Below are 16,380 nucleotides of genomic sequence, written 5' to 3'. Positions count from 1 at the left end.
ACCCGCTTAAGCTATCCTAAAAATAAGTCTAAAGTGGTACCTGAAGGACTAATGTGGGTCGGGTTATTTTTTTCCCCTTTTACGGCACCTTTCACCAGAGGATCTTAATGTACTTCATAAAGGAGGACAAATAGTGTTATCCCATTTTACACGTATTTAGGAGTGCCTTAAGGAAATGGCGGAACAGGAAAAAGTAAAGATTACATTGAAAAGGTCCATGGGAGCCTTGGTGCAAAGTAAGTAGATCTGTTCCTGCCAGTTTGAAGTCATTGGTAGTAAGTCATCTCCAATGAGCAAATTTTAATGGCAGTTGGACAGCTTCCTGTACTGTATTAATTGGTTATTTTTTCTTTGCAGTAACGTATCCATCCTAAAATTCCAAAGTGCTGATGGCAGTGCAACTCTGACAGACATGTGTGCTCTTTGTTACAGCTATCAGGCCTCCCACTCCACCTTCTGTCCAGCCAGGAGAGGACCAGAAAGCAAATAATATAGTCACCGTCACAGGTATCTCCCTATGCTTGTTCATCATCTTTGCCACTGTTCTCATCACCCTCTGGAGGAAGCTCTGTAGAGCTCAGAAGTGCAGCACTGCTGTCCGCCGAAACTCCGTCCATTCCCCCAGCTTCCGGAAAAACTCTGATGAGGAGAACATTTGCCAAGGCAACAAGCAGCGGGACAGCTTTGCCGAAGGAGGGGATGCCCCTGTTAACATTCCTCTGACTTACAGGCGAAGCCTCCAATTTGCCCAAGAAGATGATGCCTCTGGAAGCGAAAACTTTCAGCCAAACGCACAAAAAATAATCCCTCCGATTTTCAGCTACCGCCTGGCACAGCAGCAGCTGAAAGAGATGAAGAAGAAAGGGCTGACTGAGACCACCAAGGTGTACCATGTCTCTCAGAATCCCCTCACGGACACGGTTGTTGGTGCTACCACGATGCTTCCCCTGAGTGGGGAGAACCAAGAGGAGGCAGTGGCGAACAAATTTAGGATCAAATCTCCATTTCTGGACCAGCCAGCCAGTCAGCCCAAATTCCTGGGGGAAAGCTCTCACCCTAGGCTGGATTTTCCGTTCTCACAGGCCAATCCTGCCATGAGCCCTACTCAGACCTTGGTAAGAAGAGCTCATTTCAAGCACCAGGATAACAGAGGGGACTTACCCGAGAGGGGCTGTCACAGAAACCCGCAGTTTAGAAGAACAGCCAGTTTCCATGAAACCAAAAAGGCCAGGCCTTTCAGAGAGAGAAGTATGTCCACCCTCACCCCCCGACAGACTCCCCTCTACAACTCCAGGACCAGAACGTGGGACCAGGGTTTGGAGGACAGGACGCGGCCAAAATCGAGGAACACCAATCACACATGTGAAAAGCTGGATCAGCCCCACAGCACTGTGCTGGGGTGCGAACCACAGGGCCACGGCACAAAGGGCCACCACAGGGCAGGTCCCCCGGTGAAGAAGCTGGACCTGATCACTGACCGCCAGCCTGCTGGTCAGGAGAAGGCAGCTGATAAGCCCGAGCTCAGCCGTAGTAAGAGGGGCCCTTCACCTAACCCCAGAGGCGCGTGGCGGAAGGAAGCGGGCTCGACTGGCAAGGATAATTCCCAGAGAGGCCCAGGCGTGAGCCCTGCCCAGTACCGAAGGGACAAGTGCCAGAGCTTCCCCTTGGACCCTGAGTTTGCCTTTTATGACAATACTACTTTTGGCTTAACGGAGGCAGAGCAGCAGATGATCGACCTCCCCGGGTATTTCGGCTCAAATGAAGAGGATGAAACAAGTACTTTAAGCATCGAGAAGCTGGTGATCTGAGTGACTCATTGCAGCCCTGCAGGAGGGGCGTGCACAGGAGAGGGTCTGCAGGGTCGGTTGGCTTCTGGTGGAAGGGGCAGCAGGAACTGCATTACCTCTGCACAGAGCAGGAGGGAATAATGCCCCAAGTCTGGCTTCTGGGAACACATTCCTTTCTAATTACTGGAAAGTGCTTCCATGTAATTATTTTTTGTATGTATGTGTGTACAATACACACAAAATACCCTGGGAAAGCACATGTTAGTGAAGGTGTGACGCAGGAATAGCCAACAGATTTTATTGTGTAAAGCAGTCACGCTTCGTGCGTCATGCGTGATGAATGCCACTGATCTAGCCTTTCTCACCTTGTGGACCATGTACTAGTAGATTATGATATCCTAAAGCATCTATTGTCCAGTATCCTCAACCATCTGTCCTAATTAGTGGATCATTGGCCATTTAGAAAACATAAACGTCAAGCTGCGAGCAGTTTTCATTGTTTTTCTGGTAGTTGTTATTGAACTGTGTTGATTCGTCGTTTGTAGTTGCTCAAATAAGTCATATGGTGGTGTTTTTTTTAGCTGGTTGCATGAAAGTGCAAACAATTGATGCTGAATACTTGGACTGAACTTAAAATTGAGGAGGTGTTTTTCATCATTCAAGACTTTGATATTTTCTGTCTGCCAATATTTATGTTAAGAAAACAGTAATGTGCAAATATTTGCGGGAGATTAGTAGAAAAGGCATGATGCTGGGAGGGCAGAGAAAATTGATCATCAAATTTTAGTCCTCAGAAATGTTATGTCAGCATCGAAGCATCGGTAAAAGACAGTGAGAGAATTTTTGAATCACCCATCTTTTCTGTAATCATCTTTGCCTTTATTAAACTTTTAAAAAATGTAAATAACTGACAATAATACTACTACAGCAAGCTCAAAATAAATTATGAACAAAACCAGTGAACAACAGATTTATTTGATGAATACCTGTTTTGCGGACAAAAAGAAAAAATAAAGTGGCTCGACATCTGGTGATTCCTGGAGAATCATGGTGAAGTACAAAAGTTACATTGTTTTGGGTTTTTTGTTGTGCTTTAAAACCAGAGATCACAATTTGGTGATTACACACTGCTGCAAGTATTCAGAGCTGGGTTGAAACCCCAATTAACAACCGAGACAGAGCTCAGGCCAGTGAGAATGACTCAGAGACTTTGCTTGCCATTTGTTAGGATAACCGTCTCTTCAGGGAGTTTGCAAAGACCAAGGGAATGCTATTGGGCAAAAACAAGAAAAGAGGAGGTGCTGCCCATGGAGGATGGAGTGAAAGGAGATAGCTTCAGGCAGAGGACTGTCAGTCTTAAAACAACTCCCCCATAAGGAGCCCAACCCTACATGCCCTATAGCCTGCCTTGTGGGTGTGAGGGAGAAACTAGCATGTGCTCAGTTCTCTGGCTATCTCTCAACACTGGCTTTCTGACCAGAAAGTTAGATTTCACAGGGCCACACTTTTTTTTCCCTCCAAACCAACTATTTTGAAGGAAGAGCAGCATCACTGTGCATTAGCCAGTTACCAGTGGCACCCCACTGAAGTATCCAAAGCGTATGCACAGGTAACTTGACAGGCACACAGCAACAGGTCTTGCTGTGACAGCCTAGGAGGAGCAAGACACTCGGCATTTGGCTGCCAGAATGAAACCCCACCATTTGAATGGCCTTTTTTTGATGGGTAACATTTCACAGCTGCTGCTGGAGCGCCAGATCTGACTCGCAGGGTGATGCGAACTCCCTCTTTCCCAGGAGCTGTGCCAGCACACTGCATTGTCGGCATTCAGCCCTTTGGCCCAGCGTGGCTTTAGTACCAGCTATGCATTCCCATAAACCATCAACTTGAAGTGCTGTTTAAAGCATTTGAGAACATGTCCACACTTGAAGAGTGATCCAAAGCTAATCAAATTTGATGAGTCTTTAAATTGACTTAAATGAGCTGGAAATCAGAGCTCTGAAGCAATTGCTGCTCAGGTTACTTACCACCCCTGTACTAAGGTAAACTCCACAGTGTCAAGAACATTTGCCCTGAAGCAGTGATCTGTCAGCGCTGGAGCTACAGGGCTACAATATTTACAGCTTCCACGAGCCTCTCAGCACGGGAGGCCCTGGAGAAACAGGAGATCAAATGTACAGCACGGCAACATTCAGCAAGCAGTCTCCTAACCCTCAGTGGGAGTGATCTGAGCTTGGCAGTAGCCTTCAGATCAAATAAGTTCTTAGCTAGTGGCATTTTACCCTGTTTATTAAGGTAAAGAGACTTCTGAAACACTTCCTGGGGTTTGCTGTGGGAGTTGCAGGGTCCTACACGAAGCCCTGTGACCTCTGCATCTCCAAGGGGGTTCCCTGCGTGGCAGAGGAGGGGGACCCTCACTCTTAAGCCAGATGCTGCTTCCTGAAACCTTGTCTCGGGGTCGAACTGTGTTCAGAACAGCTACTGTAATGCACTACACTTACTTAGGTACATCTTGCATCTAAGGCAGCAAGGCAGACCCCTTCCCTCCCAGCCTGTCAGATCTTGGTCCCTTTCTCTCTCAGAGAAAGAGAAAAAAAAGCACCTTCACATATTCATGCTGGCTGAAGGCAGTCCAAATATATTGCCTGCCTCTCCGTATTAACATAGAAGGGGGAAGAGGCTCTCTACTCTGGGCTTTACATCGCTTACTGCACACTCACTGGGGAGCTGGACTGGGTAACAGTTGTCTGACCAAGCCTTGTGGACTTTTATTTCCAGCTTGATGCTCCATTATCAGATGGCTTATTGCCTGCTCAGTGAACTGTCAAACCACTAACGCCGTCTCTTTGGTGCTGTAGTTGATTTCCAGCATACAGAGTCAAGCATCACCAGTCTGTAATCTTTATCTTGCTTCCCTAGCCCTCTACTGAAGAATGGGATTGAGCATCATCTGCCAGAAGGCATTAACTTATTTCACTCGTGTTTCTCTTGTGTCTTCTGCCTAGACAAAAGTTGTCCTTACTGCCCTCAGCACTGCATCTGTGGCCCCACCGTTACAACATGTGCAAAGTGATTCCTTACGTTCCCAACATTCAGTTACAACCCGGCACTAAGATTTTACCATAGCAAAATAGAGAATTAGGGATCAGAAAGGAAATAGTAAGTGCTGGCTGTTCGCAGTGGTTTCTTCACAAGGGCAACCTCATTTCACGGGCATAGTGCAAGTTTCGTTCCATGTGGGTACATGCCAATGCTTGGGAAGAGAGCAGCAGTGCAGCCTTGCCAGGGCACAGGCTTCAGGAGCATGGTTCCCTGGAGCGCTGGCCCATTGTGCTCCAGTGTTCACCTTTGCAGTCGCTGGGATGTTTAGGAAGAAGTGAGAGCAGCAGGGTTTACCTCCTGACAAAGCAGAGGAACCAAACCAAGTTTCACACTGAACCTTCACATGTCTCTGCATTTGTCCAGGACAGCTTGAGCCATGGAAATTAAACTTACCTTGCAGACCCTCTCAACTATCCAGAACAGCGGGTGCAAAAGCACTAGAGTCAATGCCAAAAGAATGCATTTCTCACATTATGAGCTTTACCAAGATTTTCATCCAAATTTCTGTTCAAGTTTGTACTGTTGAAAACCAGATACAAAGCGTTAAATCCTACTCAGATGGTTTTATTTCACCCTTTATGGATATATAATACAAATTACAATATGTATGGATCTGAAAGCAAGTAAATGGAAAATAACTACCAGTTTAATACATGATTGTAATTATTATTTTTTTAAAAAAAAGGCTCATTCTGCAACATGGTAGTTAAATGATTTACATCAAGCTAATATTACTGTTCATTTTTAATAGTTGTTATTAAAAACTTGTGGAAAATAAATTTTCAGTATTCCACTTCTGTCAGTCATTTGTGTTGCTCTTTCTTTCACTCCAATGAGACAATGAAGTCAGTGTGCCTTACAGTTCAACCACTTTCCACTTACTGATTCCCCTCACTCCACGAGAATGTACAAATGAATCATGACTGCATTATATGAACTCCTAAGAATATTTGTGCTTGTCTTAAATGTAGTAAAATCTGCCTAATTTTCACCTGGGGCTTAAGCCTGGTTGGCAGCGCTGTCTCTGTCTGCTTTAATGTATCACGGTGTGCTATAGAAGCGTATCTGCAGTAGGAAGCTGTTGGCAAGGAAACCCAGTGTCCACACTGTCCACGTTGTGGGGGTTTACTCTGACATAGCCTTAGCCTGGATGCACGTTAGCAACTGGAGCATGTCCATCCACTGGTTCGGTTTCACACACTCCAGAAGCATTTTGCAACTGAAGTGTGGCAATTGGGAACCATAGGGAGAGTTGCTTAGAAAAACTCTGATTCAGATCAAAGCACTAGCGAAGACACACCAGATTAATTCCAATTCCCCATCAACTTGCTGTTTCTGTTCTTAAGTTCTGGTAACTGAGCTGCGGACAGTTAAAATCAAGATGAGAAAGATCTTGAAGAGTACAAATAGCTAAAAGAACATTCTTGATCATTCAAGGTCCAGAATGCTTTTCCAAAACACTTAGCAATGAAGTCCTGAAAATCACTGAAAAAGAAAACTGTGACTCTTCCATGACTAAGATCCATATGTTTTCCATTAAATTGTTGGCTGGCTGTGCTCAAATAACTTGCAGCATTAGCTTCAGCTCATACAAACAGGTGCAACTCCAGTTATCACAGTGCAGGTTTGTCAATTGGCAGCAGCAGAGGGCTGGCTATTAATTTACACAATTCTTTTCAGCCTGTACTTTTTTCTTTCCAAAGCAGCAGGTTTCAGCTGCCCTGACCGTTCTCACCATCTCCGCTCTCGCTGTCAACAAAGAACGGAGCCCTGATTTTCATGGCCGAGTATTTTAGCGAGTACCACATCCCATGCCATGTAGACCAAACCACGCCATTGTCATGGGATCCATTGTACTTCCCTGTTCTGTAGTATCTTCCATTGAGGTTTACGGCGTGGCACCTTGTAACAATGTAGAAAAGGGAAAAAAGGGAAATTAGGTTTAGTGTGGGAAGATATTGCATCATTACAGTGAAGTACAGTTTTCACACATCATACATTTAGAAATACCAGGGCGGGATTCACTGACAAATTCAGACACCTAGATGTATCTGTCTGTACTGAACTGGTTATCTAAAGTCCTGCATTAGCCTGTGGGAATCTGGTTAATGCATTTAGTGGAACCCAGAGAAGTATGTGGGTCATCCTAACGTAGACACCTATGCTGGTCAGATAATTCAACCTGTTGACTCCTCCAAGTGTATTAACTAGGGACTCAGTTCAGTTGCCTAAACAGAGCGGTGTAGTGCCACTTAGTAGGCTGCAGCTCAAGTGTAGGCGGCTACATATTGGCACCTAAAAATGCAGATGTCTTTTAATCAAGGTAAATCCCACTATTGATGTACATTCTTGTAGCTCTAGTGATTTCAGTTTGTATGTGATGAGGGCCTGGTCAAAGAAGGGGCTCATTCTGCACTAAAGCTGAAAAAACCTGAGAGCGGTGTGTCCAGGGCTGGTGAACCTGAGCCCCTATCTGTTGATGTGTGAGGTATGCCCAACTAGCAAACATACCATCAGGACTAACATGGGGTAACTCACCCCCTAGACATGCTCCACAACAGAGAAATGTCCTTCATACACACTTCACCTTGCAGTGGCTACCATTGTTTTCTTTCCTGGGATATAACCCAAAGCACTTAAAGGAATTTTATTTGAGCTCTTTTCCTTCCAGGTCATTCCCTCCTGTGCATTTATTATGACCCATTTTCTTAAAATGAATGCAACTGACCTGCTTTGCTTCATAGTGAAAGAAGGAGATTTCTTTCCTTTGAGGATCTGTAGGTCTGAACATCTTCGATTTGACTGTGTGAGGTGGCAAATGCACACAGCAACCTCCAGCTGCTGTAAGGCAGGCAAGTGCTCTCGGCTGTACAGCCACCCACACCCTATGCATCCAAGAGGAATCAACTGTTTTCCATACCTGTTAAACCACCAACCGCCCTTGTTCTCTGATGCACAGTTGCCTGCCAGGAATCGATCGTGGTCCTTGTCAGATGTGGTGAACTGCATCCCTCTGTGAGAGGCTGACCACTGATCTTCAAAATTGCTCCCACCAGACAGAGCGTCGCCAGCGTTACCAGAGTAGGTGCCAAACCATAACCTGTAATTGTCCTGCAAGAACATGTGAAACGTCTTTGTTATCAGCTCTTTCTGCCCTTCCTCCCACTTTAGAGATCAGCTTTTCTCTGGCCATTGTATCCACTGTCAAAGGCAAGACTGTTGAAGTCAAGGGTGAGTTTTGGCCCCGTGCTTTAATGATCCTAGTGTAGATCAATGCAGGATTTAAACTTCCAGAAGGGATTGCTAGTAGCTGCTGCTACAACAGGCTTCAGGCTTTGTTGTCTCTCAATAAACATTTGATGCACTATACAACAAGCTGGAAGGCTCTTCCTAGCTCATCAAGAACAACTTCGCAGAAAACTGTGCCAAGTAGTTGCCTTCATAAACTGGTCAGTTGTTCAGCTAGAATAACTTCTTAGGAATTTTGCTCTTCCAGGAACTAGAAGCCATCTGATTTCTAGCTAAATGGTCTAGTCCTGGTAGGAATACTTGGAAGAATAGTTCCATTGTGCACGGCTAACAGATCTAAGAGATGTTTGATGTAAGATGGATAGTTACTTTTGTGGTGTGGGCTTTTTCCTGTCATCATATTCCACTTTTGTTTATGAAAAATAGCAGTAACGTATTAAAATGAAGCTGTTCAAACTTTTCATAAGAAAACTAATGGCAAACTGAATGTAATGCATACATTTCTGGAGTGGTCATGGAGTTGGAACTAGGACTGGTCCATGCAATGGAACTCATGTCCCTGGGTATTTGGGCCACTTAGGCATGGTGTGTTCAGACAGGTAAGCCTGCAAAGAACAGCACTAATACTGAGCATGACACCGTCTAAAGCTAGAAGCAAACATGAAAATACAGGGATGTGTCTGTCTTTGGGTCTTCTGTGTCCGTAGCACCAAGAGTAGTAGTACAGGTGCCTTTCTTCAAGATAGGAACTTCTAACTGCTCTTCCAAAGCTTGGATTAGAGTTCACTGCTTTCTTTTAAAACAAAGTAGAGTTTGTTCTGGCAATTGCCTTTTATGTGACAGCCTGAAACACTCTCCTAGGAAGCAGGAAAACAGGGTTCAGTTTCATTGCAGAGGTTCAAACCCTTGTCTCTTACCTCACAGAAGACCATGGGGCTGGAGGCAAATGCATGTGGGAATCCCTGCGCCCTGTGGCGGAGAGCTGCCCTCCGTGCAGCAGCTGGGTTAGCAAAAGAGCACACACAGAGGTGACCTGCTGGCTTGGGCACTCAGTGGTTGTGAGGAAGCAGTCCCAGGCTTAGGTCCCTGCTCCCAGGGCTGTTTGTCAAACAGCCAAACCTGAAATCCCAGGGAACCAGAGCAGGTAAGTTTTGCAGCGCTGTAATTACAACCCTGATACTGAAGTCTGATGCTGCATATGCAGATGCCCCAACCTCACAGACAAACCAAGCAGATCACCACTCTCTCAATTTCTTACCTGCTCATTTGCAAGCTGGAAATTTTCATAAACTGCATAACGTCTTTCCCCTTGCCAGTCCATCAGGTCAATCTTTAATGAGCACTCTCCTAAACACAAAGTGGTGTCCTGTTAGACGGATGAACTATCTCACGCAAATTGGAAAGAAATCTGTGGAGGGAAAATACTTGCACCTCTAGCGAGCAGGTCATGGATGTGGTCATTGCCCAGCCAGTATTCATCATTCTTGCCCTGGAATTTCCCAAATCCCAGTTTGTAATCATCCCATTTCCTGCAGTGAGATACAAATACCAATTTCAGCGCATGAGGGAATTAGACAGTTTGTGACACTTGGCTATGGTAACAAGTAAAACTTCATCTGTATCTCTAGGCATTGTTTTCTAAAAGTACCTGATCCATAGCAAGCTGAGCTGAGATTTGTCACTCCACCTTAGAAGTAAATACAGCTCACAGCTGCTTCTCCTGCTAAACCTGTGCACACACATATACTGGGATCAAACCTTCCAACTGCCAGATGCAGTGCTCACAGGTTGAGGGTGTCAGTTAGATGGAAAGGGAAAGCAGCAGCTGTCATATTGGTCTTCAGCAAAGCATCTGATACTGTTCTTCAGCAAGTCATAATTCAAATGCACTCCTGGCTGGGAACAAATATTGCAGTCTAAAATACGTGGCAATCTAAAATGTATGATGTGGTATGGTGAAGAATCAGAAATTGCATAGAAGCTGCAAGTAAAAGCTTGCAGAGGAAGTTTAAAGGAAAATATCTGTGTTTGTTTTGAGCTCCTGTTCCATTTACATGTATTTTTTATTCATTGACTCTCACCTCTGTTTTTTTTCCAGGATTACTGTTTCAATGTGGCAACTTGTCCTTCAAAGATACATACTCACTTTTCATCACCATTCTCTGGCTTCATCTTCCTGAGAGAAATCTCCTGCTGTTACATTCTTCTCATAATTTCATTCTCTTAAAATCTGCTCTGTTATTTATGTATTATCTTTGATACTTCTATACTACCTATACAACCTGTGTACCATCATTTCCAGTTTTAGTAATCCCGTGTTTATTCCCTCCCTCATGTTATTAGGGATATTAATGTACACACTAGTCAATGCTCCTCTTCAGTATGTTTTTCGTTCACTGATGCTGAGACCTGAACTACCATGGCTAGATAGCTACCACTCTCTGAGCAAGCCTGAGAGTCAGTTGAGGTAGCTTTGCAATGGACTGCACTCACTGTAGGAAGCACTGGACATGCCCCGAAATTGTGTGTGCTGTGATCTGCATGGGGATGTTCCTTCTTTACTGTGCTACCAGAGCGTCTCTCCTCCTGGAAGTCTCCAAGTGAAAGTCACCTCTCTGGGATTTTGCACAGAGAAAGGACAATCTGGACCAGTGGTTTGACATCTTTTTGAATTATGTTGATGAATAAATGTTACACCATGCTGAATGGAATTCCTGATAATTCCTGATACGAGAACAGGTAATAGGTTCAACAGATCTCAGTCTATGAGCTGACAGCAGATACCTGCCAATTCGGAGCCTTCGGCTATCTCCAATAATGATAAAACAAGTATGTACACACATACACACTTACTCAAATGCAGAGAAGCCATGGAAAAGGCTTTGTAGGTCCATTTTGAAAATGGCCTCCTGCTACAAATCTGTAGCACCAGGTTGTCCTAATGCAGAATTATCATTGCTAAAGTATAGCGTAGCATACCCTGCTTCTCAAACGCAGGGTTTTGCCAGGCAGTGGGACCGGGGCTGGGAGCTGGAGACCTGGCTGCAAGCCCTGTTGATGCAACCACAATGCACCCACCTGTTGAAATTCTCCTTGCCGTTACTCCGCCGCTGAATGACGGTCCACCCCCCCCCATCAGACATGTCACAGTATGCCAGGAAAGGCTCTCGGTCTGCTCTGGGCCTTATCCGGTAGTAGCCGTTTTTGGCCTTCTGACGATTATACACTGCGGAGCAATCTAGGGCAGAACGGTATGGGTTTGTTATATGGGGAGGGGGGAAAGCAAAGGGGTACGTGCAGCCAAGGGAAGGCATCACTGAGGGGCTGTATGGGACAAGGACACTTGGCCAGCCTGCGGATGGCTCTGCAAGCCCTGCAAAGCCAAAGCCAATGGCTCAGTAAGGTAGTAGCAACGCTGGTTTGCCAACTGCTGGGCTTGACATAGGGTAGCAAAGCTTGAGAGCCTTTACAGCCATGCCCTCTGAGGGAGTCGCTCCCAAATCTTTGGTGAGATACGGGGTGGCTGCAGCTTAGGCTGGGGCCATAGCGTGGGAGCAGCGCTGGACAGGGACCGGCTCTGTCAGCAAGATCAGTTGCAGGGAAACTGATTTCCGCCTGGAAGGTAATCTCAGCTGTACTTCAGGTGGGATTGGGGCCTGAAATCTCTACTGGAAGGGGCTAAGCTCCTGTGACCAGCTCCATCAGGGCTGTATCAGGAGAATGCCTCACACTTTCAATGCAATGCCCAGGAAGGGTAAAATCTTGGCCACAGGCCACGATTCCAGTTATGACCATGTTCTCAAACTGACACCAGGGAAGAGGGTATGCATGCCCACTGCTGTGCTGCAGAGGTGGTGGAGTAGCTGAGGAGCAAGGAGGCTGCGCTCTTCAAAACAGGTTTCAGTGCCCACAGCTGAGCCAGGCACTCTGGGCTCCCATAAGTCACTCGGGGAAAATGAGCTTTTCCAGAGCAAGACCCATCTCTTCCTAAAGGAGATGTCTAAAGTAGGCCTGATGGAAAACATCTGAGAGGTGCCTGTTCCTCTGTGCACCAGAGTCCCAGGTGAGAAGCTCATCTGCAGGTGTCTGTGTTGTACCTGGGCAGTAGCTGCCTAAAGCTGGCCCAGCTGACTGGCTCTGGGGGATGTCTGCTGGTACCAGGGCAGCCAGTCTGCCCCCCTCCTTCTCATGTATCTGACTGCATTTAAAAACACAATCCACCTTTACACATTCTATAACTTTAAGCAGAAATAAAATATGACACATGGGACACTGCAGGGAGAAACAAACATTATGGCAAGCTGAAATTTCCACACACACCACTGCAAACTGTACCTTGGTCATAGACTATCAAATTTCCACTGGTCGTGGGTAAGAGCATCTCATGCTGCACGCTCCTGTTGCCTGAGAACAGCCCGCTTTTTGTTCTGTGGTAAGTGTTCTCCAGGATGTCCTTCAGTTGCAGTTCATATAAGTAAAGCAAGTCTTGAAGCTGGTTTAACCTTTGTCTTAATTTATTATTGTCTAGGAGGCAGATATCTTTTTCCTGTGGAGAAAATAAAACAAAAATCCCCACACTTAAGTCACTGGTGAAAACAGAGAGGCAGAGAGAAGGAGTATCTGCCTCCTCTTGACCCTAACATGTCCCACTGCCTCTGCAGATCAAGACCATTCCGTGGTGGTTCCTTCCTAAGATACACAAACCATGCTGTCGTGGGCTGTTGAGTTGAACCCAGTGGAAAAGAGTTTTCTGCAATGATCTTGCCACTGCTCAGAGCATCCCAGAATATGGTCAGATATGTAGAAAATTGCTCTGGACAAAAAGTCATTCATTTTGACTCCCATTTAATGAACTCAAGGGGAGTGTTTGGAAGTTGTGAAAATGCTCAGGGTAATAAGAGGGGGGAAACTCAGTTCTTGCACTGCAGCCAGGCCAAACCAGCAAGGTTCCAGAATCATCTTTATGTAAAACTGGAAGATAAAAGGCTGATATTTGACACAAATGAGCTGAAAGCAGTGAGCCTACAGTGGTATAACTTCAAAGCTACGTTACCATAACCAAGAATCTGACACACACTGGCTGGGATAAACATTTTCAGCTGCAGTCTAGTGTGCAGCTGGTGTTATTCCATTAAAAACACAACAAAACAGAGCAAAATCTCTTCCAAGACAACCAAGGAAACCTGTGCAATAAGAATAATTAGCTATTTTAACTCTGAGCAAGCTGGCTTGAGTGATACCAGGTCAGAACCGGTACTAGGTACAAGCAAAACAAGCAGTTGCCCATGACAGCAGACTGCTGAGTGTGATCAAACATGGCCATCCAGCTGCCTCTTCCTTCTCCTAGGCCTGTTGGTTTTCCTCCACAGAGGAGCATTTCCAGGCTGGAGGCACACAGGGACCTGCTGCAGACAGCCCTTATCTCACTGGACTCTCCTTGCCAAGTTCTGTACCTTGTTGGGATGTCCCAAGAGAAATTTACTCATCAGAAGAGTACAGGTTGCCTCAGATCATGCCTACCTCATCTTCCCCTTACTGCTTTTTAAATCACATTGAATAAATGAAGGCAGTTTTCCCTGAGGGAAGGAGTAGAATAATTCTTCACTGGCCATAAAATTACTTTCTTTTTTTAAAGGGCTTTTGTTATTGTTGTTCATAACTCTTGGCAATATCAGTCTAGTCACCCAGAGAGCTGCACAGCCCCTTGTGTGCAAACTATTCTATTATCAGGACAAGAGTGACCTTCCTTTAGCTGCAGGCAGATGCCTTTTTGCTCTGCTCTTGCAGGTCTCCATCTCTCTTCTGTGGATGCACCTGTCTCTACATGGCTGGGAATCATAAACCATTGAGAGGTTGTACAGACACCAGTAAAAGATACGCACTGAAAACCTGGGTGCAGGTGAGCCGAAGCTGACCAGAAGGAGCAGCAGCAGCAAGCGCATCATCACACTCATTTCTTTTGACCTGAAAAGAAGTATTGACAGGATGCACTGGAGGTTTCTTTAGTTCCTCTCACAACTTAGTCCCCACAAACCATGTTTAATTCCCCAGAAAAATGTTGCAGGATTTAAGGAGGTTGCTTGAAACTACAGGAAGGAAAAAAACAGGTAAAAGATGCATGTTAGGGGGAAGCTGAAGCACCAGTGCAGTGTGCTGAGAGGGATATTGAGGTTTAGGTCCAAGCTCCTGCTTCCCTGGAGAAATAAATACCTAGCGTAACTCCCCGGCAGCCTCTGCCCCTTCTCCTGAGTGCCCACGCAGATGGGAAGTTACTCAGCAATTACACCTCCTTGGAGCACTCCTTGCCAAACTGGTTGGCCAAAACCACACAGTCCTTGCTCAGTGCAAACTCCACAAAGCTAAGAGGAAATTTGCCTCTTGAGTGACTGTAGGCATTGCCCCCCCCCCAGTCCATGGAGCAGTCTGTCAGGATGGGATTACCTTAGAGGCCGACATCAGAAGTCACACATGGGACTGAGTGGGCATGGGATAGTTTTTGCTTGGATTTCGGTGGAAGAGATCTCTGCTGCTGACCTGCCTGAGCACACAGATGGCTTCAGTTGGAGAGCCTTGGCTAGAAAAAGTGCTAAGCAAATGACACTGGGAACACGCAGCTGAACGTGAGTGAACAGTACAAATTGTTTGCAGTGTGGTTGCACGGTGCTTTAGAAAAAATACATCAAAGAAATCAGAATTTAAAAAAATCTGAAAAATCAGCTAAAATCGGCTCCCCCGCTTCACATCTGGAAGTGCTGCAGAAACTTGGCTACCCAGCTTTCCACTCTGAGCAACAAGCTTTGTTTCAGCTAGAGCTCTATTAGCATCCCTGCAGCAGCTGATGCTGGGGCTGCTTCCAGAGCCAGCGAAGCTGCTGTGGCAGGGGAGCCATCCCCCAAGCCAGGCAGGTAGTGCCCAAAGCAAGCCAAGAGAAGTGCCCCATGGAAGTCACCCATAAAAGGTGTCGTGCAGGTGGGTGCCCCAGCACACAGCATTCTTTCAGCTCATAGAGAGGAGTTCAGTGTTGCAGCAGGGGACTCCCCTATCTGTGACTGCTGGTGCTGTTCACCCACACCGCCCCACAGCCATGCTGGGGCTGCAGCACTGGTGCCGAGGTCAGAATCAGGCCCTATGCGGTGCATGTGGTGGAGTCAAAAAGTTAGCAGGAAGGATGGGTTTGAGCCACAGCTCCTGACAACCAGACAGTGCAGACGGGAGGGAAAGCAAGCAACTTCATCTATGCCTTAATCAACACACATGAAATGCACATACCTGTAACTCACCTTTCCTTCAGACCTCCTCCCGATGAGATTATCTCCCTTAAAAAGTCAACTGCAAAAGAAAGTGATCATAAACCTGGCTGCATTTCTAGAGGTTGATGAGATTTTTCCCCTCCAGATGGCTCACATCAAGGGTGCAGACGAAGAACGTTTCACAGCACTAGACAGCTCCACAGAAGACGCTCACAGCTCCTCGTGTGAAAGTTACCCATAACTCGGGGTATCTGTTGGTACCCAATACTCATCCTCTTGCTTCCCAGTAAGAATAAACAACAGATCTCTGTCAGCAGTGCTCTCCAAAGCAGAGGGGCTCTGCTGGTTGCGTACCATTACCCACCTTATTTGACTAGGAAGCTCGAACAAGACTGACTTCTTTAAGCATTTACATGAATCACTCAGACTAATGCTCCCTGTGGGAGTTTCATCTCATGTTTAATACAGCCAGGCTTATTTCAGTAAGTCCTGCAAGGTGGAAATAACACAGCTTTTCCATTCAGCATTCCCTTTGCTGTTTAATCTGGTTTATATGTAAAGGCACAGCACAGCTGTAACACCAAAGGAGCTGCAAATCTGAAGTGAGAAAAGAATGGGGGTGGGGGCGGGGGGGGCAGGGGCGGTATTAAGCAAGATTTGCTATTCCACTGAAATCTCAGGAGGTTTGCAGTTGTGTAACTCTCCTCTGAGCTGGTTGATTAGATTTGCTAGTTAACATAAACAAGGACATTTGTGGAAGAGAGAAAAAATAACCAAACAAACTGATGGGTGCCTCCCTTCGCATTATAGCCAAGGAATTACAGATTATTCTAAAGAAAACAGCAGGAATGTTCCATTTCAGAGTGCTGTGTTCAGAGGAGAAACCGTGAGGACGAAAGACAAGGCATATAAGACCACAGTAAACTTCTGTGTTACCCTTCAGGAAAGCAGGACAGTCCAGCTTTTATCAACTACAGGGATGCTGTTTGTTT

General features: G+C 45.9%; 2 protein-coding genes across 5 annotated transcripts in view; one reads left to right on the top strand and one right to left on the bottom strand.

The window, feature by feature from the left end:
* Positions 1 to 3,734, top strand: part of THSD1 (thrombospondin type 1 domain containing 1) — a 28,991-nt gene extending 25,257 nt beyond the window's left edge. For both annotated transcript variants that reach the window (XM_040584479.1, XM_040584477.1), the window contains one exon: positions 433 to 3,734. In XM_040584479.1, coding sequence (XP_040440413.1) covers positions 433 to 1,808 — 1,376 coding nt within the window. In that variant the 3' untranslated portion in view covers positions 1,809 to 3,734. The remainder of the gene's footprint in view (positions 1 to 432) is intronic.
* Positions 3,735 to 5,568: 1,834 nt separating this feature from the next.
* LOC121083855 (fibrinogen-like protein 1) lies at positions 5,569 to 15,971 on the bottom strand. Of its 3 annotated transcripts, none has more exons than XM_040584656.1 (9): positions 15,753 to 15,971; positions 15,408 to 15,467; positions 14,021 to 14,102; positions 12,474 to 12,684; positions 11,217 to 11,376; positions 9,570 to 9,667; positions 9,397 to 9,485; positions 7,810 to 8,000; positions 5,569 to 6,791 (listed from the first exon to the last, which is right to left on the bottom strand). In XM_040584656.1, the coding sequence occupies exons 3-9, from the start codon at positions 14,090 to 14,092 to the stop codon at positions 6,602 to 6,604; spliced, it is 1,011 nt and encodes a 336-aa protein (XP_040440590.1). In that variant the 5' UTR covers positions 14,093 to 14,102; positions 15,408 to 15,467; positions 15,753 to 15,971; the 3' UTR covers positions 5,569 to 6,601. The 3 variants fall into 3 exon arrangements, with proteins under 3 accessions (XP_040440590.1, XP_040440591.1, XP_040440588.1); XM_040584657.1 differs by having other exon boundaries at positions 15,419 to 15,467; XM_040584654.1 differs by having other exon boundaries at positions 15,419 to 15,971.
* Positions 15,972 to 16,380: the final 409 nt, after the last annotated feature.

This window comes from Falco naumanni, chromosome 2 (genome assembly GCF_017639655.2).
Source record: "Falco naumanni isolate bFalNau1 chromosome 2, bFalNau1.pat, whole genome shotgun sequence".
Classification (NCBI taxonomy): domain Eukaryota; kingdom Metazoa; phylum Chordata; class Aves; order Falconiformes; family Falconidae; genus Falco; species Falco naumanni.
Note: the sequence above shows the minus strand (reverse complement) of the source record. Positions and strands in the feature narration are given on the sequence as shown.

What these genes read in the sequence shown, in the direction of transcription:
- LOC121083855 (XM_040584654.1), bottom strand. Translation starts at nt 14,092, where the DNA reads ATGAGTGTGATGATGCGCTTGCTGCTGCTGCTCCTTCTGGTCAGCTTC. An exon ending in TTTGATAGTCTATGACCAAG is followed by an intron (nt 11,377 to 12,473) that starts GTACAGTTTGCA and finishes GTTCTGCCCTAG; the next exon opens with ATTGCTCCGCAGTGTATAAT. An exon ending in GGCAAGGAGAATTTCAACAG is followed by an intron (nt 9,668 to 11,216) that starts GTGGGTGCATTG and finishes ATCTCACTGCAG; the next exon opens with GAAATGGGATGATTACAAAC.